The 27,230-nt window shown below is 32.4% G+C and overlaps 2 protein-coding genes across 2 annotated transcripts; one reads left to right on the forward strand and one right to left on the reverse strand.

Moving 5' to 3' along the window:
- Positions 1–3,372: 3,372 nt before the first annotated feature.
- On the reverse strand, positions 3,373–5,275 carry LOC111376287 (14-3-3-like protein 16R). Its single transcript, XM_022999235.1, has 4 exons — positions 4,705–5,275; positions 3,984–4,106; positions 3,689–3,805; positions 3,373–3,597 (listed from the first exon to the last, which is right to left on the reverse strand). Exons 1-4 carry the CDS (start codon positions 5,182–5,184, stop codon positions 3,547–3,549), a joined length of 771 nt encoding a protein of 256 aa, XP_022855003.1. The 5' UTR covers positions 5,185–5,275; the 3' UTR covers positions 3,373–3,546.
- Positions 5,276–10,516: 5,241 nt separating this feature from the next.
- LOC111376280 lies at positions 10,517–11,989 on the forward strand. Its single transcript, XM_022999229.1, has 3 exons — positions 10,517–10,682; positions 11,056–11,280; positions 11,523–11,989. Exons 1-3 carry the CDS (start codon positions 10,517–10,519, stop codon positions 11,987–11,989), a joined length of 858 nt encoding a protein of 285 aa, XP_022854997.1.
- The last annotated feature ends 15,241 nt before the right edge of the window (positions 11,990–27,230 follow it).

Raw genomic sequence — 27,230 nt, forward strand, 5'->3', positions numbered from 1 at the left:
TTTAACCCCCGTTTGGCCCCATGATTTGATGTTATAATTTTTGAAATAGTGTTTTTTTGAATAATGTGTTATTGACAAAGAAGGATTTATTTATTTATTTATGTATAATATTATTCTATTGAAAAATGTGTGATTAAAAAGAAAAAAAATGTATTATAAATTTAATGGAGCTCAAACGGGGTTTAATCTTTTTATTTAATTGATTTTGAGCCTCGATTTATACATATTAAATGTTTTATCTTTATGATTTAGCTACTATTTGACAACTATTATTTCAAAACTTTTTAATTTTCATACTCATTTTCAACCAAACATTTTTTGTAATTAAATATTTAACACGTAAACCCAAAACTCTTCCCTACTTTTTAACCACATTCTTCAAAAAAATCACAATTCAAAACTCTGTTTTCTCAAAGTAATCGGCATCAAACATGAGCTTAATAAGTATACAAAAGTGCATCTAGAAAAATCAAAATACATATTTCCATGCATATCATTCAATTCACATATGTCGGAATATATAAGTTCAAATAATTATGAAGTTTCATAGTTTTCTGTAATTTTAGATTTGAGTCACACTCTCTAAAAACTCATTTTATCTCAAACTCATTTTTAGTCACACATTCTACTAATAAAAAAACTTTGTACGAAAATTCAAAACTTATCGTTACTTTTTTAATCACACATCCCCTAAGAAAAAATCACTATTACAAAACTCATTTTTACAAAAAAAAATTGTGCTCAAATTGAGGCTTAATACATATTTCACATTTATCATGATCCTTTACGTTTCAGGAAAGAAAACCACATTTGATCATTCCTTTTCATACAACTAGATACGTGTGCTAATGTACTAACCAACAATATAAGCAAAAGGACTTTATTGTTCATTTCATTATCAATAGTACATAATTTGATCGCTTCTTCACCTTAAAAGCCTTTTTCCAATAAAATTGCCATTTCGAGACGATACAAGTTTTCCCAATTCATACACAACTTTGATCCTGAATTTACCCAAAAAATCTCCGCTTTCTAACTTCCTATTCATATTTGGAATGTGAAGTACATTGGTTAGAGTAATCTTCCTTTTAGATGTGAAGACAAGCTCCACATCCCCTTCGCCAATAACTTTTGAACGGTCTTCATTTTCCACGTGTATTTCTCGTCCACCATTAACTTCAAAATAGGTCTTAAAAAGAGACCTATAATAAGGGAAAAGCACCATTGTGCAAGTATCCACCACTTTCCTCTTCCTTGTTGGCGTACAATGGGAATTCTCTTAAGTTCATAAGTTGGGTCATTCAAATGATAATGATCCATGTCATAAAAGGTTTAATATGCCCTCATTCAAGTGATATTAGAGCTAGGATCATGAATTCATGTAACAAGAGCTTAGTGTTGATAGACGTATTGTTGGGATTGAAAGGATCTTTCTTACACACATCGGTTGGAGTCATTCTAATGATGGTGATAGAATGCCATAAAAAAATTAACTTGTCTTCACTGAACATCAATTGATTTTCAAGTGAGATGGTCAAAACATGATCCTAACATTCTTTTAATGTCCTTTTGTGTCTAAATTCTCGAGCACGATCCCTTAGACTTCTTTTTAACCTCTTTAAGACCTAGAGACTTTCACTTTTTTGGCCTTCATTTGATTGCTCGATGTTGTTCACGACATTAGCTTTTGAAGGGTCATTATGAGAACTTTCATTCTTAGCTCTTGCTCTTGATTATTTCTCAATACAAATATGTTTTTTTAATCAGTTTCAATGAAAAATCTCCAAAATTGTGAAGTAACCCCGTCAAGTCGATGGTAACTTTGCAATTATACCACCAACTAGGAAAAACTCGAAAAGTTCTATTTTCACCCTTTCAACTTCTTAACAATGATTCAGAGTTACTAAATTTGTGGTCGCAAGGGAATATCTTCAAGCACTTTAAAATATAAGTACTTCGAAGCCAAAATCCCTTTCGGTACCTTCTTCCACTTCATACTTGTTTTCAAGTGCTTCCCAAATTCATTAGAGTAAGAAGTGTTGACGTAGAGGTGATACAAGCGATTCGATCAAGCATTTAGAATGTCACATTAACATATCACATTGACATATCAATTCATCTTCTTATCCTTTCGACCCTTACTCCATGATTATAGCTGCTGCTTCTGGAATTAACGTCAAGTTCAGATCGAACACACAGAAGATCTTCAATGTTATTAGAAGGAATTTGAACTTATCTTGCCAACTAGTTATTTTTGATCCATTAAACCTATCAAGTCTAACCAAATCTTTATTCATCATCTTGATGGGATCATTTCATTCTCTATTTTGTAATAAGGCTTTCAGATTTGAGCTTTACAAAAGGAATGAAGAATGGAAATTGAAACAAGAATCTTTCCAATAAAGAACGAAAGAAGATCGGAATCAGAAGCTCGAACACGTTGAAAAACATTATTCTGAAAGTTTCATTTGCCTATTCTCGCCTACGAGATTGCTTTAAGGAATCATCCACAAATAGCCCAAATGATTAATCCGCGTCTTAATGAGTTTGCGTCAAGCAATAAGCTAAAAACTCAGATGAACAAAGAACAAATATAAAACTAGATTTTATGATTTGAACGTGTTGAAAGATCAAAATCTGAATGATATGTTGTACGTGTGAGAATCTTTCATGAAATACAACTATTTTTATAATTACATCTATACAAGAAATCTCCATGAAAAGACATTTAACATCATATTTAAGAAATTTAAATTTTGAATTTTCCGCAGGTTGCAGGAGGTGTCTGCTCAAGCAGGCTTTCTTCTCGCTTGAGCAGACAGAGGCCTCCGCGCAAGCGAAGCTATATACTTCTTTTCTCTATATAATTGAATAACTCCAATTTAAACTCAACCAACCAATCTATTTAATCAGAAACTGAGACCAAGGTAAACTAGAATCTTATAACATCGTGATTCCATTGATCCTCATTCATGAAATTCTTCATTAGTGAAACTTTCTGCTGTAACAACCAAAATGAATAAGTAGAATATGAAAAGGGGTAAAAGTCCTATATTTTTAATCTGTCCTACAAGTAAAGGTTCATTGCATAACATGCACACGGTTTTCCCGATAGTTGATTAATTTGCCCGGTGTTCATATATGCATTAATTTCCCCTTTCTTTAGCCACATTATAACTGAACTTTTCCGTCTTCAGCCATCGGTAAAGACAAGGTGGGTGGGTGAGAGCACAAAGGAGGGAGAGAGAGGGAGATGACACTTTAATTGCAGTATTAGAACTATTTGGCTACAAGCAATAAATCATCAAGTGCAACAATAATTTAAACCAAAGATTACTTTCGCAGTAATGCATATAAAATAATAAAGAGAAATGAAAAAGAGAGACTAACAAATTGGTGAAAATTAGCTTCTAAAGTTGGAAATTCAGCAAACAAGTAGACAAGAAAGCAGAATACTGGCTACAAGCAGCAGTTTTAATTCAAAAAATAAAAAGCAACACTAACAATAAATAGAAAAACACCCAAATGCTAAAAACACAAACTTAACTACTCATTATCCGGCTTTGGTGCTTCCTTGATCTCCTCAGAACCATCATCCTATATCAGAAGAATAAGCAGTGACATTCATTAAACTCGTTCTTGTAATAGCCCTGGACGCACTACAGAAGGAAAGAACAGAAAACTTTACCTGCATATCGGAAGTCCACAAAGTGAGGTTATCACGGAGAAGTTGCATGATCAGAGTGCTATCCTTGTAAGACTCCTCTCCAAGAGTGTCCAATTCCGCAATTGCCTCGTCAAAAGCCTAACCAATGAGAAATGAATATTAAACCACAATACATCATCACCTTCAACTGAAAGAAGCCTAATTCAATTACATATTGAATTTGTATGCTGTTCACCTCTTAGTCTGAATTAATATTTCATTTGGGGTTAACAAACAACAAAGGGATTTGAGATAAAAGTTTCATTATATTATAAACCTGTTTGGCAAGATTACAAGCACGATCAGGAGAATTCAAAATCTCATAGTAAAAGACTGAGAAATTGAGCGCTAGTCCAAGCCGGATTGGATGTGTTGGGGCAAGCTCAGCAATCGCAATGTCCTGTAAACACCAGAAATGTTTAGCAAATAAATTCAAAATTTGCATCAATGTGATCAAATTATTTCATTTGCTGCGTGGAACCCCATCTACTGCAAAATAAATAAATAAAAGAATCAAACTTTTCATCATAAGAGAGAAGAAATTAAAAGCCAAACTATGTATATATAAACTTCAACATAATAAATCTGAGTAAAATGAAACTTCACTGCAACATTTTCACGAAAATGCTAATCATGGAGAAGAAATTATATCCACGATTCAAAAATAAGTAATAAGTCAAATAAAATACAATGATCCATTATACTTTTTCCGGTTTCACATAAAATCAACAGTTTTCCATAAATTAATAAATACAGAGTGCCGCTTTAATACTTTACCCATGGGAAGAATTTTAAATTATGAAAATCGATCTAAATTTTAAATCTTAGCAATAATCCCAACAAATCTCATCAAATAAATTCCATAGTAAAACCTAAAGTCTAAAAGCTCGATCTAAGGACTTATGCCACATTATTCGCTAGATCACAAACAATTAAATATAATATTAATATATAAAGACTGGAAAAAAAATAATAAAAAGAAAAGCGAGAAACCTAACCTGAGCCGATTTGTAAGCCGAGAGAGTGTTTTCGGCGGCCTCTTTCCGCTCGGCACCAGTCTTAAACTCTGCCAAGTAGCGGTGATAATCACCCTTCATCTTCAAGTAGAAGACCTTGGAGTCACCACTGGAGGCGGATCCGATGAGTTTTGAGTCGAGAAGTTTCAAAATCCCATCGCAGATGTTTGAGAGCTCTGACTCGATCTTAGATCTGTAACCCTTGATGGCTGAAACGTGGCTCTCGTTGCCCCGGCTCTCCTCCTTCTGCTCGATCGACGATATGATCCTCCATGAAGCTCGGCGAGCGCCAATAACGTTCTTGTAGGCCACGGAGAGGAGGTTACGCTCCTCAACCGTCAATTCCTCGCCGCCTTCTGACGCCGCGACGACTTTCTCCATGAACTCCACCATCTCTTCGTAACGCTCGGCCTGCTCGGCCAGCTTGGCCATGTACACGCTCTCCTCCCGTGGGGATGCCATTGATAAAGGGATTTCTAGAGAGAGAAAGGGACAAGTTTTCCTACAGAGCGCGTGTGTGTGAGTGGATTAACACGAAGTAGTGTTTTTGTATTGTGTGATGTTTCTCTTTTTCCTTTTTCCAGTTCGAAAAGATTTTTCATTTTCAACACCCTTTTTTGAATTATGTTTTGGGCCTTGAGGTGTAGATATCCCAGGATTTGTCAAGCCCAGATTAGTAGATGTCCTGTCTGTATTATGACGGATGGGCTTTGGCCTCTCAATTTTGGTGTGAGCATATACATATTCCAAATATTTAATGGGAAAAAAAAATCACATTTAACCAATAAAAATAAAACAATTCATGATATATTATGCTCCTGCTTGATAAGGATTAAAATAATTTTTAGTAAATTTGGATAAAAATTGAAATGTACAACTGAGAAGTTTGGGTTCCGTAAAATATTTTATTAAAATTAATTGTTTATTTTGACTTAAATTAAAATCTGATTTGTAATTTTTACCAAACAATGGCTACATGATATTTTATTATATATACTCAATGTTATAAAAAAAAAATCAAAATTATTGACTTCCACAATTCTCCTATTTTTTTTGTAACTGAAAGACATCAATAGCTACGAACAAACAAACCATTATTTTTTCCCAGAATCAATAATTTTTAATATGTCCTACATATATAAATGAGTGTAGCATTGGTGGGACATGCGTCAGTCATATATTTCCTCTTGTACTTTTTTTTATGTTGTTTCTGGCTTGAACCATATTGTTTCTCCATCATTTTTGGCTAGCCCATTCCTTTGCTACTGATTGTGTGAGAAGGCATGGTTTCTCTCCCTAGTTCACCCTTAATTCATCGAGTTTTTCTCTGATTCTCTACCCTGAAAATTGCAATTTGTAAACTTTTCTAATTCCATATGGTTGGAGATTCATTGAAATTTTAGCGACATCATTTGCCTACTTCAACTTCAACTTCAAGGTAACGTGATTGATTAAATTTACGAAATGGGTGTAATGCCAAACTCATACAATCCATTCCTCTCTTTAGTTGTTAAGATTTGTCTTTAATGGTGAATTGAAGTAGTTTGGTTTGTAGTTCTAATTGATTGTTGTCAAAATATTTGATTAATTGCCTAAGTGTACCTTCAAACTGATTTTGATAATATGTACCAGGATTAAAGTTCATTTTGTTTATAGATTGTTTGCTTATTTCATATTTCATTTGCTCAGTTCATTTTGTACATCATTGGTGAGAATGTTGTTTATATGCTGAAGAGAATAAAAACATTTATTTTAACAGAATGCCAAAAAAAAAAAAAATACAGAGAGCAAAAGCTCCGTGCGCTCTGAGCGTTGGCGGGACACGCGTCAGTCATATATTTCATCTTGCACTTATTATTATTATTATTATTTTTTATTGTTTCTGGCTTGAACCATATCGTTTCTCCATCATTTTCTGCTAGCTCATTCCTCTGCCATTGATAGTGTAAGAAGGCATGGTTTCTCTCCTTGGTTTATACCCTAATTCATCGAGTTCTTTTCTGATTCTCTACCCTAACAATTGCAATTTGTATACTTTTACATTTCCATACGGTTGGAGATTCATCGAAATTTTAGAGACATCATTTGCCTACTTCAACTTCAGCTTCAAGGTAATGTGATTGATTAATTTTATAAAATGGGTGTAATGTTGAACTCATACAATCCATTCATCTCTTTAGTTGTTAAGATTTGTCTTTAATGGTGAATTGAAGTAGTTTGATTAGTAGTTCTAATTGATTGTTGTCAAAGTATTTGATCAATTGCCGGAGTGTACCTTCAAACCGACTTTGGTAATATGTATTAGGATTAAAGTTCATTTTGTTTATAGATTGTTTGCTTATTTCATATTTCATTTGCTCAGTTCATTTTGTACATTGTTGGTGAGAATGTTGTTTATGTGCTAAGGAGAATAAAAACATTTATTTTAACAGAATGCCAAAAAATGGAGAAAAAAATAATAATGAAAAAAATACAGAGAGCAGAAGCTCCGTGCGAAAATTTTTTTCCCACGCTATACAGCTTCTCTACCTCTTTCTTGCTATTTTTTCCCTTGATTTTTGGGTAGCTCACGGTTCCTTTCTTGTATATTAGAAACTATTTAAAAATATAAAATTTCCTTTTGTTCTTGAAACTTCTTTGTGAGTTCTGTAAGATTTTTAACTGGGATTTTTTAGTTTAATTTATGTTTGGCGTTGATTACTTTGAGAATTTAAAGCTCTTTTTTCCTTCTCATCTAGATTTCAAGCAGATAAACTAGGTTGAATTTAGGTTATTTCCTTCTTTTTCTTTTTCCTTTGTATAGGTTTGGCTATTGTTCTTGTGAATTATTGCTGGATTTGCAGTCTACAATTGAAGGTAGCTCTCTCTCTCTCATGTGGATTTTAATAGTGGTTATTTTACTTACCGATGTCTTTCTTCAATTGTTCATTATAGTCCAAAGCATGGCATTATAAATGAGAAACTCCACGAGTAATTCACATAGGTTATTTCAAGAAAGATTTTTTATTTTTTATTTTTGGTTTAGTTGTTTGTGTGATGGATTCTGCTACAAAACAAGCTCAAAATTCACGTCGACGAGAACCATACGCACAAACACGACAATCACGACAAAAACGTTAGCTGAATTCTCTGTCAAAAAGAGCAGTCACTTCTCATGATCCACAAGCACAGAAGACAGGTATTTATATGAATTCCATCTTTAGCTTGGTTATATTTTTCCTATTAAAATTTTCTTATATTTGCTTTATTTGTTGTATAAATGATCCCGTTCGTCCATCTGAGAGGTTTGGAAGTGCTCCTGAAGAAACCGAAAGAGGTTGGTTATACTTTCACTTTATTCTTTCAGTGTTCCCTTGAGCTGAAATTTGTAGATTGTAATCAATTGCAAATTCTGTATTTTCTAGGTGTTGTTTTCGCACTCAAATAAAATAGTTCAAATATACATATATAACAACAAATTCCAACCCATTGTTATTTGTTACCCGTTCCGACATTTTGTAATTTCTGTGGAGCAAAAAAATTTAAAGGATAAAGTAAAGGTTTTTGCTATTCTGATGGAACCATTCAACTAAGAATTAGTGATGTACCTCAGGAATTGTATGATTTATTTATATCCCCATCTGACGAGTCAGTTGAATTTAGGACTTATATTCGAAGTTATAATTGTAGATTTATGTTTACTTATTTTGGAGTAAAATATGATAAGGATTTATGCAGAAGAAACAAAGAAATATATAATTTTAGAATTCAGGGACAAATATATTATTACTTGAATAATCTTCTTTCTATGGATTCTAAGCCTTCTTTTTTACAGCTTTATTTGTACAACACTGAAATTGAGATACAAAATCGATTGAAAATATTGATTGGATTATCTCAATCAATTATGGAGAAATTACATCGCATCTTAAAGATTAATCCTTACACAAAATTCTTTAGAAGTTTAACTAATACTCTTAATTTACAGAGTCATTGTATAAAAATTGTATCTAAATATGGATCAAAGAGTTTACAATTCTTCAACAACATCGCAAGTTGCTGCTATCTTGGTAGATAATGGAACATCGAAAAAATGTTTGAAATCGTGATATATTTATTTATGCTCATTCTGGTAGTGAACACAGAGTGCTTTACTATTTTGGATGTTATGACCCTCTTCAGTACCTTTTGTTATTTCCTAATGATGAACATGGCTGGCACCAGGGCATTGAAAGAGTGAATAAATTGCATGTGGATGATGATATTTCTTGCATACAACCGTTGATTGATGCACTTATGTTGATTCTCCACAATAATTGTTGAATAATGAAATGGTAGGTTTGACGATGAATTATTGGTTTCTTTTAAGATTTACGATTATGTATTAGTCTATTTTCTAATTGTATTTTTTGTTTATGTTTGATGCATCTTAAGTCTTGCAATAGAAGCGGAAAAGATGCCAGGTCTCTTGTCGTGAGTATTATTGTTATAAAATACAAGTAAGGTCATTAGATAACTCTATTCTATTACGTGTTGGTAGACTTTTCCAACAATATGTGGTTGACATGTATGTTAAAGTTGAATCTTCTAGATTGAATTACTTCTGTAATAATCAAACAGTAATACGTAGTGAGTTTTATCAAGGAATTGTTGATAGTATGCAAAATGGTGAAACTAGAGGATCCAACGTAGGTAAGAATACTATTTTATCATCCTCATTCATTGGTGGTCCTAGGGATATGAATAAAAGATACATAGATGCAATGGCATTGGTCCAAAAATTTGGGAAACCTGATTATTTTTAACTATTACATGCAATTCGAATTGACCTGAAATAAGGTGAGAATTAGAGTATTGTGATGAGGTTCAAAATAGACCTGATTTGGTCTCGTGAGTTTTTAGGGCAAAGTTAGAAGAGTTAAAAAAAGATTTATTCAAAAAATAATTATTTGGACATGTGGCTACGTATATATATGTTATAAAGTTCCAAAAGAGAGGTTTACCACATGCTCACTTTCTAATTATACTTAAATCGGGTTCCAAAATTAGCTCTCTTGAGAATGTCGACAGGATAGTATCTTCTGAAATCCCTGATAGTACAAAGTATCCTTATTTGCATTCCATTGTTGTTAAACACATGATGCATGGTCCTTGTGGTTCTTTAAATCCAGACAATGTGTGTATGCAAGGTGGTGGAGCATGTAGAGGTCATTATCCACATAAATACAATGCACACACTTCTTTGGATGAGAATTCTTATCCTAAATATAGAAGACGTGACAATGACATTAGGGTTAAAGTTAGAAAACATTCTCTTGATAATAGGTGACTTATAATTCTTATCTGTTAGCTAAATACGATTGTCATATTAATATAGAAATATGTTCAACAATAAAAGCTGTAAAATATTTGTATAAATATGATTACAAAAGATATGACAAAGTGAGCTTTTCTATTAATAATCATAATGAATTATATTTTTTTGGATGAAATATAAAAATTCCAATTCAATAGATGGATCTCTCCCCCTGAAACAATGAGGAGGATCTATGGATTTACCATGTATGAAATGTATCCGTTTGTTATTTCATTACAATTACACCTAGAAAATCAGCAATTAATAATGTATAAAAATATAGATGATCTTCCTAGAGTTATCACACATACTTTTTTCTAGAAAACTATACTAACTGAATTTTTTACAATGAATGCTACAAACGAAGGAGCAAGAAAACTCTTGTACAGAGAATTTCCTGAACAATTTGTGTGGGATGGACATCGTAAATGTTTGACTATTAGAAAAAAAAAAAAAAGAATGGGTGCTGTGGTTGGAAGGATTGTGTCAGCAAGTCCTGGTGAGGGTGAAAGGTATTACTTGCGAATATTGTTAAACCACATTAGAGGACCCTTATCCTTTAAAAGTTTGAAGTTCGTTAATGGCATTTCTGTAAAAACTTTTCGTGAGGCTGCACTATTACAAGGTTTAATTAGAGGGAATGACAATTGTGAATTGTGTTTGCAAGAAGCTTGTACTTATCAAATGTCAGATTCACTCCGTCGGTTATTTGCTACTATTTTAGCATTGTGTAGTCCTGATGATCCAAAAAAACTATGGCATGATTTAAAGGATCTATGTTAAAAGATTATGTTTTTAAAAAAAATGTGAGTTCGGATAATGCAGAAGTAAAAGCAATGGAGTCTATAAATTCATTCTTAAAACCTCTTGGCAAATCTTTAAATGATTATGGATTAGGTGTTTATCATATTAATCTCCAGCAACAGAAGAAAATGTTAGAGAGAATGTTAGTGAATAATTAGAACTCTCAATATCTACAGATGATCTTCTTTGTGCAGATAAGTTAAACCAAGAGCACAGAGCTGCTTATGATGCAATACTTGATAAAATCTTCCATAATATTGGTGATATGTTTTTTATTGATGGTCCGGGTGGAAAAGCGAAAACTTTTTTGTATCGTGGATTGCTTACAGCTGTTAGGTTAAAAAATCTAGTTGCTCTAGCAACTGCATCTTCAGGAGTCGCTGTAGGCTTGTTACTGAAGGTTGAACGGCGCATTCAAGGTTTAAAATTCCACTTTATATTCATAGTGATAGTATATGTTCAGTCTATAATGACCCGGACCTCTCACCCAAGCCGTTAACTTACGTACTGTCCGCAAGGCCCACTTATCCCTCACGACTTTCTTCGCGTCCCCCAAGATTCGAATCCTGGGGGATGCAAAGAAAGCCGTGAGGGATAAGTAGGCGCAAGACCCACCTAAAGCTGACAGTACGTAAACTAATGACTTGGGCGAGAGGTCCAGGTCATTACACAGTCAGTAAACAATCTGTTCTAGCTGATCTACTTAGGATGACATGTTTAATTATTTGGGACAAAGCTCCAATGATTAATTCTCAAGCTATTGAAGCTTTAGACAAAATGTTAAGAGATATAACTGATGTTGAATTACCGTTTGGTGGGAACGTAGTTGTTTTGGATGGAAATTTTCAACAAATTTTACTTCTTGTTCAGCAAGGGAGCAAAGAAGATATAATTGCATCAAGTCTTGTTAACTCTTATCTATGGCCCCTTTTTACAAAGGTCAAATTACATCAAAATATGCGAGCACGCTTAGATCCTCATTTTTCAGAATATTTACTTAAGATCGGCAATGGAACAGAAAATAAGCATTCTTGTAATATGATTAAACTTTGGTTTTGTATGACTCTGGATTATGAAGAAGATGATATTTCGTTACAAAAGCTATTGATATTGGATTTTCGAAAATAGCTAACTATTCAAAGAACTTTCCACACATGATGAATCGGGTTATTTTAGCACCTAAAAATGAGCATGTCGATGATTTTAATAATATTCTCATAGAATGTTTCCCAGCAGCTTCGATGAAATGTTAGATAGGACAGGAGAGTACGCGCAAGAAGATTTTTTCAATTCGTTAACCCTAAATGATATACCACCATATGAATTGGTATTGAAGATCGACTGTTCCATAATATTACTCCAGAATATTAATCATGCAGAAGGATTGTGTAATGGAACAAGATTGATATGTCGAGACTTACAACGGAATGTCATCCATGCAGAAATTGCTACTGGAAAATATACTGGTAATAAAGTATTTTTACCCGTATCTCTTTTATTCCACTAGAGCGTGATAAGATTTTATTTCCATTTAAAATAACACAATTTTCAGTACGCCCATATTTTGCAATGACTATCAACAAATCCCATGGACAAACTTTTGACTATGTTGAAGTATATCTTCCACATCTAGTATTTTTGCACGGACAATTATATGTTGCGCTGTCAAGAGCAAAAACAAGTGCATGTATTAAAATTCTTGCCAAATTAATGCTTGACGATCAAATCCATGCTAAATGTACTAAGAATGTTGTTTTCGATGAAGTTCTAACTTTAGTTTAATTTTCTTTGTTCCAAAATGTTGTTTAGATGGTTATTTTCTAAAATTGTATTCATAGAAATACACCGATTTAACTTCTAAACAATGTTGTCATTTTGAATTTTTATTACATCTACTATTGGCTCTAAATCCACGAATCTTATAAATCCTATTGCATTACTATGCTTCTTTCTTCTTATATAAAAATTTGTATAAATTATTTTTTGTTTTATTCCCCTAGTCTTTACTTGAAAAATTAGCTATTCATCTCTGCAATTCTGTTGTTCGCCCGAGAGGAAAATTTTTGTAATAAGGATTCAGAAGAGTACAAGAGGTTAGTTATTCTTGGATGTTGTTGTTGATTTCCATTATATCTTGTTTCCTAATATCTTATTCATTGTTTACTCATTTATGGTCTTAATAATAAATAGGGTTGCAAGAGTGACTTTCCTCATTTTGTCAAACCTCTCGAAAGGATTGTGGATATACTGGCTGTGGTTTGGGGTGCTATTTCTCATCTTCACTTCGCCAGCGATGGTCTAAGCTTCGCATTTGAGAACTTTCATGCATTACCCAAAAGAAATTGGCGAACTTGTTGAGGAAATCAAAGAACCAGGTTAAATTTGCCCCTTCTAATCCAGTCTGCTCTCAATTCCTTAAGCATTATTTCTCGTTACTAGGTTAGTTATCTTATCACTTCTAACTATGTATATGGTGGTACATTGAGCTCATGGTGCTGCTTACAATTTTCTCATACAATGTGAATACATTCAAAATCATTTGCATACTCTACGGTTAGTGTTGTGTTTTGCTCTTTCTCTCACATCATCAGCATTAGAAAAATATGGAGGAATTAAATTCTTACAACAACATATTCAAAAGAGAGAAGGAAACAAAGGTGCATAATAATTAAGGACGCTACATGACCTAATTACTTTAAATTTCTTACATGACTTTCCTTCTAAGACAAGATGTTCATGTTCTTGAACTATCTATTACAATCGACATCAAGATGAATAAGAATGTAAAAAATATTTCTTGAAACAAATATCCGTTGCAACCTTCCTTCTATATATGCTCATCCTGCCTAGTAAAACAGTTTCTATTGGATGTTTTAGGATGAAACATTCGATGTATTTAAGTACAAAGATTGCGCAATTTGGCCAACCAAATAAACAAGGAGTTGTGTTAGATTAGATTAGTGCTGTGATCAAATTAGCTAGAAAAATTGAAAATTAGGGTAGATAATAAATAATTTAAATACTCACCCATTGTTTGTGTAGGGTTGGTAAGGCATAATCTCCATCTGCGTTTGTTTGTTTATATATATTTTCTTATATCACTTTTGGAGACTGAAAAAAATAACAGTTTTTGGACCAAACCTTGTGTTGCAATTACATGAGCTTTAACTTCTTCTGGTGTGTGAGGACTATTGCTGCAATCATATATTTGGAACTTCCACTCACGAATATTAATATGAAAAAGGTACCAATTATTGCTGGGGTATGAACATGGAATTAGTAGATAGTTGCATGTCATCCATGGACGACCAGCTTTAGGTAATCTACCGTTTACATACTCCTTTAAATTAATTTCAATTGTCTGATCTTTACCATTAACTCTTACTTCTGAGTTTGCATACCAGAGCATCTAACGAACGCATTCGATTTGAAATTCAAAGTCCATAATAGCATATTCTTTGGAAACAAGTGAGCAGTCGCTGTCTCAGCAGTTTTAACTCCACTTCAATGTTCTAATGAAATAAATAGGCATCAATTAGATATATAATAAGCTAATAAAATTTGGTGTAATTACTAAACTTCACTTACCGCAATACTTATATTTTTTGTTATATCCAATAGGTTCTTCAACGTATCTCTTCCGTACATATTGTTGCATCCATCATCCCAGTATGTCCTGTGCAACAAATTTAAGTTAGCATTAAGTGAGTCGTGACAAAATTATGGTAATTAAGTCAACAAAGTAAAATGAAATTTCTTACTCAGATGGATGTCTTGCAATCCAATCTCTAATTGTTGTGTATCTCTTCATGAGATAATCTTCTAAAGGATAAATTGTAGGTGAAGATTATACCTTTTTCCCTTTATTTTTTCTTTCTTTTCTCAATCTTTCAAAACTTGTTGTTGTTGAAATATTGGAGTTGGCATTTGTTGAGTGCTAGGAATTGAAGTACTTACAATTTTTTGAGATGTCCATAATAGCATTGATTTAGTAGTAGGAATTGAAGCACTTACAGGAAGATCTTGCTGCATGAAATCTATAATTGCTTCCATATTTGATTTCCAATCATGTAATTTGTTCAGGATACCTTCATTTTTTTCATCGATATAAGATCTCACCGAATTTATGCTGGCATCCACATAAGATTCCATGCTCGATTGTATGCTTTAATAATGATTTTCTTGCCACTTTTGTTGATCTTCCTGCCATTTTTTATGTTGTTGAAAAAGTTATTTTTGGTTTTCAAGAAGTGCATGATAATGAACTTCTTGTTGTTCTTTTAGATCGCTACACAGATGAGTAACATCCGATACTATGTGTTGCCTGTGTGCAGTCAACATTTCCTCCATTTCTTTTCTGGTTATGTAGTCACAATCGTCAAAAGAAGACGCAAAACTAGGTCCAACTCCAACTGAAACATGTGTTGTTGCACTACATGGAATGGTGGTTTCTTTTGCACAGAGGTTATCTAGAATTTGTTGTAGTGCTACGTTGTTCATGTTCCTATTCACGATAACATCTAATATCCTGTGTTCGTTGTCTAATGGCAATGCTAGAGTTGTGTACCATGGTGTTTGCAGTTCTTCTTCTAATGGTTGTAGCATTGGAATAGCATGGATCTGTATAATCAAATATTAGAATAATATCTTCTTTGTATAATTAAATACATATAATTATAAATTGATAAAAAATATATTGTACCTCTTTGTTGGCTAGAAATCATTTGACTATTCTCTCTGTTAAATAAGATTTGTGTTTCCATTTATGCATTCTTAGAACCTGTACTATTTTGTATCTTCTGCGTCCAAATTTTTCTCCCGTTTCAGGAAATGCTTTATAGATCCAATACTATTAGCATAGTTGAGAATGGGTATTAGATCTATACAGTTTTTTTACTTCAATAAATTACAAAGAATGAGCAATAGAAAATAGTACAGAATTATCTGGAATGCAAGAGGATATCAGTGTACTGCATATTTACAATCTGCTTCTTAATTCTTTTGCATCCTTTCTGCTATTCCCAGTTGTGACTCTCGTAGAGAGTTCAACAGAACAAAGCATGCCCTACGACCCCATGGATATGCAAGAAACTCTTCAAGGTGCTCAACCATACTAAAACTTTTATAATCGATGTACCTTCCAGTTGGTTTCAAGACACACTCAACAAACATAACCAATCCAAGCTTAAATTTATCTTCTCCATTATCACGTGTGTGGAATACTTCTGAAAGCATCCTCATGGTGATTCTTTTACTACCATTAAAATATTCATTTCTAAGCCGATCACTATGGAAATCAATGTCCATGGGGGCTTCGTGACAAGGTAATCCAGTGATAAAACAAAATTCTTGCATACCAAACCTAGCCAAATTGTTATCTAACTTCACCCAAATTTCATTATTCTTACCACAGTCCACAAGTCTCATTATAAATTCATGAACTAATTTACTACTCAATTGTTCTTCTTCTGCTCTGTAAGCAAATCCAAGAATGAATCCATAGAAATCACTATAGAGTAAAGAACATTGTTCATCTGCCTGTATCAATTCCACAAAATCTTTAAGGTATTTGTGGTTTAGTATTGATTGATAGTAGCAAAACCACTGATTTGGAGACAATAAGTATTCTAGAGACATCTACCAAATTATTAAAAAAAAATCTTTCAATAACAAATAACAAAAAGAAAAATAAATAAATAAAATTTTAGATGCTCCGTGCGTGTACGCAACTTACCTTTCTATTGCTCTTTCATCTTGGATTTCATAAACTATGTAGCAAGACAATGATTTTCTACACACTTAGTCTATATTTTCTCCATTTACTTTCATCTACTCAAATTTAAAAAAAAAAAAAAATTATATATATATATATATATATAGGTGTGTGTGTGTGTATGGTTTTGCAATCTTTTTCCATATCTTATATTCTCTGCATTTCTTCTTTCACTAACTCTAAAATCTAAAGTATAAAATTTTGTTCAATATTTTTTTTTGCTTCAAATAAAATTATATTCTCTATACTTACTTTCATTCATTATATGCAGAAGAACCAGCAGAATGATTGAAAACTGCAAGTTAATCCTGACTATCTATCCAAGACAGAGTAATTGGACAGCCAAAGTGGTGGTGGATGAAAAAAGTGCTCCAAAACTAACTTGAAATTGTGCTTCCAAGTGACACAGAGGTATGTTTTTCACTTCTAAAACTTCACATTAGCGTTTTTTTTTTTTTTACATTTCATCCGAATTTGACTGTGGTTGTGAAGGGACACAAAGTGCAAGCTACAATCTTTGATTCAAACATAGCAGTTCTTGAAGACCGTTTGCTTCTATCCAAAACATACTTGATATCTAATGCAAATGTAAGATATACACCACCTCAGTTCAAAGATTCTGTGGGTGAATTCCAATGGACTATCTTAGAAACAACCAGAATTCAAAAAATTCAAGAAGACTATAGTCACTTTTTATCTTCCACATATGTATTTACTCATTTTCATCAGCTATAGAAATATATGGATTCAAACACAGACATATGTAATTTCTAATTTATTACTTTAACCATCATTCTTATCTGCATACACACACATACACACACATAGTTATTAATCATCAATCTCTGCCTTTTCTTTTAGCTATCATTGGAGCAGCTATTGATATTCGACCCAAAAGATTAATGCAAACACGTTTTGGATCTCAATCTTTTGTTCAAGATATAGTTTTTGTTGACAACAAGTTTGTTATCATTTGTCACCTTACTATTTTATATTTTATACTATTTCAACAGCAGCATTTATTTTTAACTTTCACATTTTATTTTGTAGGTTTGAAGTAGTGGTTTTAACTAAGTGGGCTAGTTTCGTTGAAAAAGAATGCAACCTTATTTCATATAACTTGATTAAGAAACCCGTGGTCGTTGGAAAACAGCTTAAAGTTACATCTTTTAACGGTGAATTTTAGATAATCTTTTATGGTGTAATGAGCAGTATACAAAGAGCTTTGCTTCTTCACAAGTTCTTTTTAAAAAAAAAATCATTTTACATGTTATAGGACTTTCTGTATCGACGAAACCTAACAGCTCTTTCATCATTGATGCTCAATTCAAAGAAGCTATCGAATTTAGATCTTGGTAATTACCTTCATGAACTTTAATTACTTACTTATTCAACTTATCCTTCAACCATAATGTAAACTTTATTTTAACTTCAAAATGAGATCATCTTTATTTCTTTTATGCTTACTACATCTAGGGTGGATGCAAATCTTCAAAAACTTAATAACATTTTAATAAAGAAATGTTATTATGAATTAACTTCTTCAAGAGTTTGTATTCCAAAAGAAAGCAAAATCACACCAATCAGAAACATAGAAGGACTTCCACTGGTTGTGAGTACTGTCTTTCATTCTTTACATTCTTGGATTCAAAAATCATTATTTTTTTCTCTATTCTTATACATATAATATAATATAATATAATGAAATCATTGCGCAACAAAACTTTTTTCGGTTAAAGGCAAGACCAATGATTACATGTCGAGATCAGTCTTTCTGGTATATGGCATGCAGCAATTACGACAAATCTACTTATGCTGAATTTGATGAAATTCATTGTTGTTTCTTCTTTAAATACTCCCAAGCACGTCCTATTCCAAGGTATTTAGTGCTATTTGAATATATATATACTGCTCCAAATATTTTTTAATCTTATGTGATCTACCTATGTTATCTAAAGCAAGAGTTTTTATTCAGCTACAAGACTCATCTGCATCTATTGAGGTCACGGTAATAGGATAACCTGCTCAAAAGTTGTTACAATGTTCTGCACTCACATTGATGAAGCCAACAACATTGGTATCTACATAAAACATAGATTTATATATCAAATTAGATTGTCGCATCTAACATATTACTGTTTAACAAGAGAAGAAGCAAAATTTCATAGAACCAATCAATACTTCTAGATCAGAGAATGACCTGTTTTTCTACATCAAAGCTGTTAAACAACATAACAAAGGAGAGAAGATGATGTAATCTTTATTGTATATCCTTCTTTCACAAAGCATTCAAATGCAATGGATGATAAAACTGAGTGCTCAAGTCAATCAAGTCTATCTATTAGTGATGAGAGCACATCTCTAACTCCAAGCACTCAATCAATTCGATTGATTGAGCATGATTTCAATCAATCATCTGCTAAGAGAGTTTTATTTGCTTCCACTCCTTCAGACAAAGCGAATGTCAAAGGCAAAGGCATTACATCTGAATCCGTTGATGGAAACGTTGATGAAAATCTTTAGTGATGCAATGAATATTTTTTGTTTTTCGTTTCCTTCTATTAGAAAGTTGCATTAGAAAATGTACCAACTTCTCTAGTTGGCAATTACTTGCAGCTTGCCAATTGCTTGAAGCTCTGTAAAATAGTTATACAATCAAATCGAACCCTTGCTTGTAATTGATTGTATAACTATTTCATTTTTTTTTTGTTATTTTGTTCATTATATAAGATTATGTTTTTGCTTCTTCTAACTCTTTTTCTGTAACCATTATTTTATGGATTAAACTCCTTGTACGGACCCATTTGCACAGGATCTGTACAGGGCCTCTTACATGGGGGTGGATCCCAAATGTGGACCTCATGTATGGGGTCCACCCCCATGTGAGAGCATCTGTACAGACTCTGTGCAAATGAGTCTGTACGAATAGCATTTCCCTTATTTTATTTAGCTCCAATCTTCATTGAACACTTCACAAATTTGGATAAAAGTTGAAAATTATGAATCCCGTGAAATATATTATAAAATTAATTGTTAACTTTGATGTAAATTAAAATTTACATTTGAATCAATACTAAACAGAACTTTATAAAAAAATAAATCTAAAAGTTGGGAGATTTTCTAGAATTTTAGATTCTATTTAATTCATTTCCTAAACACGTGCTGCCCATGACATTTGCTAGGATTTTAACCTTTTGTAATTGTTAATTCATTTCCTGCCATGCCTTGGGTAATGTCAGTAATAAATGTGGAATTTGACTATACATTTAACTTTTACTTGAAAATTGAGACTTTTGTGGTTATAAACTGCAATAGCAGTTACTCTCATTGAAGACTATATATATCTCTATCTTTCATCTTCATTATTGTCCATTCTCAGAGAAAAAAGAAGCAGTAGAAAATTGTTCTTTTGTGCTCCTCATTCGTCGATATATCGGCAGATTAACGTAATATTAACGGTAAATTTGTTCGCGTTTTTGTTTAATTTTCATATTTCGTTTCATTTTTTTGCATTTTCGTTTTTTTCAAGAAACTTATTTTTTCGATTTTTTCTTTTCCTTTTCTTACTCTGTCTTTGGTCGGTTGTTATTGATTTCTTTCAAGTTTCGTGTGTTGATCTTACGAGTGTCGTTAAGACGTAATTTTCCTTTCCCTACCTTTTTTTCTCCCATGGCCGACGGTAAAATTTTGTGCTCGTGAAGTCGATCAGTTTGGTAAATCCCATCTATATCCCTTATTTTTTAATCTATATGAAATCCTATGACAATGTTTTTGTGAACTACGTTACTCAAGTTCGTTTGTACAACATACATATCTTGTATTCACAAAATTAAGTACTTCAATTTCTTTATAATATCCATGCATTTATGCATGTGCTTCACGAGTTCATATAATCTGATGTGAGTATAATCTGATGTGAATATAACATTCTGTAGAATTTTTCCATTCATTTAGATATTGATTCTTAGTGATGGTAAACTAATTTTGTATCACGTTTAGAACCAATGGTTTCACTGTGAACTAAATTTTTGGAAAAGTGCACTTGATTTTTATCGTTTAGGGAGGCAAAAGTCTGGCTATGTTAGTTAAGGAGTTTCATGGTTATGATCTTGAAGATTACGTACGTTTGCTGCAGTTGTTACGAGATAACTGGAAACCACTTCGAGAGTTGATATTGAAATTATTAACGATCTCACGTGTTTATAATCTGATGTGAATATAACATTCTGTAGAATTTTTCCATTCATTTAGATATTGATTCTTAGTGATGGTAAACTAATTTTGTATCACGTTTAGAACCAATGGTTTCACTGTGAACTAAATTTTTGGAAAAGTGCACTTGATTTTTATCGTTTAGGGAGGCAAAAGTCTGGCTATGTTAGTTAAGGAGTTTCATGGTTATGATCTTGAAGATTACGTACGTTTGCTGCAGTTGTTACGAGATAACTGGAAACCACTTCGAGAGTTGATATTGAAATTATTAACGATAATAAAAAGAGATTTACCAACATTGTGTAGACTATTTGAATGATGTCAAACCTGAATCGAATAAATCTCTGTCATATCTGTGTAGTTCCTTGATAATTTATTTAAAGAACTATTGATTGCCCGGTATAAATGTTTGATTCAATAGGTGCTTTTGTTATCTGCCTCCATTTCTAATCCAAGATAGAAGATGTTGTTGTCCATATCATTTCCAACATAGCTGCTATTTAAAAAAGAAAAAAGTACATCTGCAAATCTATTTCTACTTCGTCTATTTCTACAACAACCAATAACCCCAATAACCTCTTTTCTAATCCTAAAAAGGGAAAAATTACACTTTCTTTCCCTTAAATAACTTCTATTCACAATTTATTACACATCTGCGAATGATTTACTTCAAGAAATCAGGTTCTATGTGCTCTTTCTTCTTTGCTCTTTCACTAATTTTTCATACTCTCTGGTGAGATGTTTGTCATACACAAATTTATTAATTCTTTACTAAACTCTTCCATAACGATGTGCATAATTCTTTGCAGACTTAGACCATCTAACTACTTCAAAATTCATCTAAAAATCTCTCAACCTTACAGGTCTTAAAGAATAAGATTCTTACAACTATAGCAATTTTCTCACTGTACTCTACAGAACAAACATGGAAGTGCCGCATCGCTTCTTTAGAATTATCACTCCTTCACTAAACCATAACATCTGTCTTGTAAGTTATATAGTAGTTTCTTCTTTAACACTATTACAAACTATTTATTAATCCACTACTTATATTTTTAAATATGTATATATACAGATGCTTCCTAAATTTTTATCAATTATTGGAGACACCAACTCGTTGATATAGTACGATTGACTGCCTATGATGGTATAATTGTTATCATCCGACTAGAAAGAATCAATGGAAAAATATATCTAACTGATGGATGGAGCAATTTTTTCGACCATCACAACTTACAGGATGGTTATGTCATGATGTTTGAACACGGTGGAGTTCCACATTCAATATGATTATATTTGACCATTCTCGATCAGAAGTCACATATGACTTTGATATTTCTGAAGAAGAGGACCAGAACGCTTTACGTACAGATAATCCTGCGTTTGAACTAACCTTAACACCTCGTAACAACAATCATCAGCAAATTGCAAGTGTTATGTTTAATACTTCATTCTATATTTACCTCTTGCAAATAATTTTTCTTTTAACATCAATAAATCCTTTGTCCATCGTTTTCCAGTTCATACTAGGAAGATTCGCAAAGCACTATCTGTCAAAGCATGTGCACCATGTTCAGATTCACGATTCTTTACATTAGAACTGGAACGTCACTACAAATTTAAGATCAAACGGTGTAATGCGTCGTCTTAGCATAAGATGGGTAGATTTTTATAGAGAAAAGGAACTACGGATGGGCGATACATGTGTGTTCCAGCTATTGCACAGCGAACCTCCAATGTTTATGGTCTACAGAAAAAATCAAATTGATGGAAGTTTAACACATTTATGAAAGTTCTTGTACTTTGAATTAATTCTTGTCATGTGTACGAAAAATGTTCCGTTCTTATGGTAATCGATGTCGTTTTTCCTACATTTAATTCACTTTCTTATTTACCTACATATTCAATACACAACTAAATAACTTCCAATTCTATACAATCAAACAACATTTGCTAACTAAAACATAATATTCATCTTCTTCCAAACTAACACTATGTTACACCAATACATTTGTCATAGCTATCACAAACTTATATTTCACATTCGTCCAAACTAACATGCAATCACCCAACTAACGTGCAACACACGTTGCCTCACTAGTAGACCAATAAAAGTATGAAATTCCAGCAGTAAGGTTGCATATTATTTATTCTAAGCTACTTGATATTAATATTAAATATCTAATCTAATACATTCACAAACATAAATTCAGGTAACAGAGTACAATTAAAAAAAATTGAAAGATATCAAAATTCCATGATCCATCTTTTCGAAGCTCAAATTACTTAAAACAATAATGAGCTGTGCTACCTGCACAGGCCCCTTTACACAGGGCCTGTATAGATGCACACACATAGGGGTGGGCCCCACAATGGGGTTCACATGTGGGGTTCACCCCCGTGTGATAGCCCCTGTGCAAAGGGCCTATGCAGGGAGCTTTTTTCAACATTAATACATCACAAGATACAAAACAAAGAAAATGAGTTTTATTTAGGGTTCGTTTGATTGCAAAAATGGAATTTTGATGGGAAAAAAAAAAAAGAATTCCAGGGAATTGAATTGTCTATAGATTGTTTTACTGAAAATTGTCAATTATTGTATTTAATTGGTATAATTTTTCACGTGAAAAATGTTGAAATAAAATATTTTTTGTTATTCGTTTGGTTTTGTTTTACATGAAAATTGTCAATTAAAGGGATATAATTTACTGGTATTGGAGATAGAATTTATTTCCATTGCAAGAAAAAAGAAAAAGCCAAGAAAATCATCTTTCTTTAAGTGTTCGTTTGACTTTATTTTACATAAAAATTGTCAATTAAAGAAAAATATTTTTTTTTTACAATTAGGGATAAAATTTGTTTCTATTGCCCAAAAAATAATAAAAAATAAAATAAAATCTGCCAGAAGTCTAGAAAATGAATTCTCACCAAATCAATTTGGTGGAAATTGGCTAAGATGGCATGAAAGTGGGAAAATGAATTGCCTAGAAAAATATACTTATCAAACATGCATTTTTGATGGAAAGTGAAATTCATATTCCATTTTCTATGGAAATCATGGCCTATCAAACATGGCCTTATATTTTCTCTCGCTCCTTGCCTTTCATATTGCCTTGAAGGAACGGCTTCCCATATTCTAAGGTATTACTTAAACATATGTGATTTTTATCTCGTTGTCATTTTCCATAATTTGATTGAATTAATTTAGAAGTTATCGTTAATTTCATTTTATATATGTTATTGTTAGTCATTTAACTAGTTTCTTCTGTTATTGATCATTTATCATATGGAAATTCGCGTGTTAGATTTTCTTGTATAAACAAAGAAGTGTATCAAGAATTGTTATGCACGGACGGATCTAGGGATGGGCTAGGCCGTGCTACTATCCGTCCCTTCGGCCCAAATGTACATTAAAAAAAAAATTAAGTAAGATATATATATATATATATATATATTATACGTGTTAGCCCGTGTTGAATTTTTTCCTGGATCCGCCACTGTTGTTATGTATTAGGAAATGATGTTTAGCATAACATGTTCTCCCTTATTGTAGTGTCACGAAATGTATCGCTTGTGTAAAACTAGTCGGTTACTGTTATCTAGCACATCAATTGTTGAAATTTTTTTTTTCTATTATATAAAATCACATGTGACAAAATGAATTAAATAAAGATATGTACCATATTTTGATATGTTGGTGCACCGCCTCATCTTAAGTTACGTAATATGCTCGGACAAGATCATTCCATGGCCAATCATAAGGCATTATAGATGGTATTAGAGCACGATCTTGCAACCAATTAACATATATCAATTTAGATCATCCGAACTTCTAATGGCTATATATTGTTTCTAATATGTGCAGTGGAGCATGGTAGCCTGGTGGACATATAGAAGTATGAGTTTCGAGGATAAAATTTATGTGGTAGATTTTATTTAAAGTGGTGGGTTGTATCATCCTTATTTTCCGATAATTTTTAGGAAAATTTCAGAATTTTAATTAATTTCAGGGATTTGGTGCTATTGTTAAAAACAAAAAATACCTAAGTGCTAAAAATGAAATTTAATTATATAATCATTGTGGAGCTACTATGCAATGTGAATAGGAATGACTGCTAAATGCTCATCAATATCACATATTTTCGTCAAGAGACGCAATAAGTGCGACACTATTTAATGAAAATTTATAATTACATTTATAACCTATCTTCACTCCTATAAATAGGGGTCCCCCTTCTCATTCGAAAATTCCACATGCCCTCGAGTACGCTAGATACTCTACTAGAAAAATATACTTATCTTTTAATTAATTATTTTAATTACTTTAATATACGTAAAATTATCAAATTACTATAGAAATGCTCCCCTCGACATGGTGCAACCTCGCGAAATGAAAAACCCAATGTGCCCATCAACGCAAGAGTAGGGTGTCGACATCCGTCAACCCTGAGTACATCAACACCGTCCCCCTTTTAAGTGGTATTATCCTAATTAGCTTCTTATGCGTGACAATCGAATTTTGGAATGAGACGACGGATACTTTGTGGAATTCTGAGTGGATTTTGTGATGGAACATTTACTAAAAGTAGCGTGCTTATTATTGGTCATATTGATATTTGAGCTCATACAATATATCGTAACAGTGTTCTAGGAAAAATCATGCAAAGCCTTGAAAATTCATCCCATTATTATTTATTAAGTTAGAAGAGTACCCGATAGAATTATATTCGAGTTAACATTGGAATTAGTGAAGTAAAAGGATTTTAGATCTTATTTCGAGCAACCATTTTTGGTTCGATCGTATGAATTAACCATTTATTGTTTCTCCAATTCAAAATATGTTCTTGGCACTTCGAAGTCAAACCAATAATCTATCTCGATGATGAAGTATCATATCTCTACAGTGAGTAAAAAATGGGACTTTGATATGTAAATTGATGTCAACAGCCAATTTTAACTTGCTATTGAGACTATATTCTTGTTGAGCCTATATTTTCCATTAAAATATATTTTTCAACCGTGATTTAACCCAATTTCAATTACACATTTTTAATAAATTAATATTACATGTAAATCTAAAAATTTTCCTTATTTTTTAATCACATATTCTCCATCAACTCTATTTTAAAATGCATCTTTTCAAAAAAATAAAATAACATGGGGATCAAACAACCCCTATATCATGTAACGATTTTACGAATTGAAAGGTGTTATGAAGTACATCGTGAGTAATTTGAAATATATAAAGGACAATCTCAACGTTCTAAGCTCTCGTTTGGCCCCCATTTTGTGGAAATAAAAAGGATGGAATAGTATTTTTTTCAAAAAATGAGTGGTTGAAAAAGAATAAAAAGTTTTCGATTTATGTGTAATATAAAGATTGAACCCCAACTTTGAAGTCCCCACCGCTCCGTCACTGGAGTATCGTGAGGGAGTTAAATCGCCAGATGTGTCCCCAACAGGGTAGGAAACAAGAGCTCGCCCGTACACTGGTGTCCACAAAGAGTCCAATTCCATATTTTAGGAATCGAATCCTCACACTGCGATCGCTAGCAAGGTTGAGACTACCCCACTCATATCCTTTGCAGCACTGGATTATGCCTCGGAGGGCTGATTTACGTGTAATATTATTTTATGAAAAGTTGTGTGATTGAAAATAAGATAGGGGAATGAAATGTAATTGAATGAAAATTAGTGAGGGCCAAACGGGGGCTAAATTTGTAGCTGAAAACCTATATGCAAAGTTGCAAAACTATCTATATGAAAAATATTGAGAAAATAAGTATATATTATATTTACACTCATGTTTACACATCTATAATATATTAAATATCATATCAGTTAAAAAAAAAAATTTTGGACGAATTTAATTCAACTACAATTCGATTATTTCAATTATTTCTTACTTTTAGTTTTTCAACAAGTAATAAATACTACAAAATTCTTGTCATGAGTGAATTTTGTGTTATTAATTCTCAATTAATTAACATTCGCATTGATCTAGACTCGATGAATCTTGATCTACATGAATCTAGAGTTTTTATAAATAAATTTATTTCTATTCATGTATTTTTAATATTACATGTAAATCTAAAAATTTTCCTTATTTTTTAATCACATATTCTCCATCAACTCTATTTTAAAATGCATCTTTTCAAAAAAATAAAATAACATGGGGATCAAACAACCCCTATATCATGTAACGATTTTACGAATTGAAAGGTGTTATGAAGTACATCGTGAGTAATTTGAAATATATAAAGGACAATCTCAACGTTCTAAGCTCTCGTTTGGCCCCCATTTTGTGGAAATAAAAAGGATGGAATAGTATTTTTTTCAAAAAATGAGTGGTTGAAAAAGAATAAAAAGTTTTCGATTTATGTG

Source organism: Olea europaea, unplaced genomic scaffold (assembly GCF_002742605.1).
Source record: "Olea europaea var. sylvestris unplaced genomic scaffold, O_europaea_v1 scaffold1481, whole genome shotgun sequence".
NCBI classification, from domain to species: Eukaryota; Viridiplantae; Streptophyta; class Magnoliopsida; order Lamiales; family Oleaceae; genus Olea; species Olea europaea.

Bases quoted from the DNA above. Each gene is read 5' to 3' on its own strand.
- LOC111376287 (XM_022999235.1), bottom strand. From the start codon at position 5,184: ATGGCATCCCCACGGGAGGAGAGCGTGTACATGGCCAAGCTGGCCGAG. The intron at 3,806-3,983 runs GTTTATAATATA...CTCATTGGTTAG, and splicing joins CTTGTAATCTTGCCAAACAG to GCTTTTGACGAGGCAATTGC. The intron at 3,598-3,688 runs GTAAAGTTTTCT...CTTCTGATATAG, and splicing joins TGTGGACTTCCGATATGCAG to GATGATGGTTCTGAGGAGAT.
- LOC111376280 (XM_022999229.1), top strand. From the start codon at position 10,517: ATGGGTGCTGTGGTTGGAAGGATTGTGTCAGCAAGTCCTGGTGAGGGT. The intron at 10,683-11,055 runs GTTTAATTAGAG...TTCTTTGTGCAG, and splicing joins TGAGGCTGCACTATTACAAG to ATAAGTTAAACCAAGAGCAC. The intron at 11,281-11,522 runs GTTTAAAATTCC...CGAGAGGTCCAG, and splicing joins GGTTGAACGGCGCATTCAAG to GTCATTACACAGTCAGTAAA.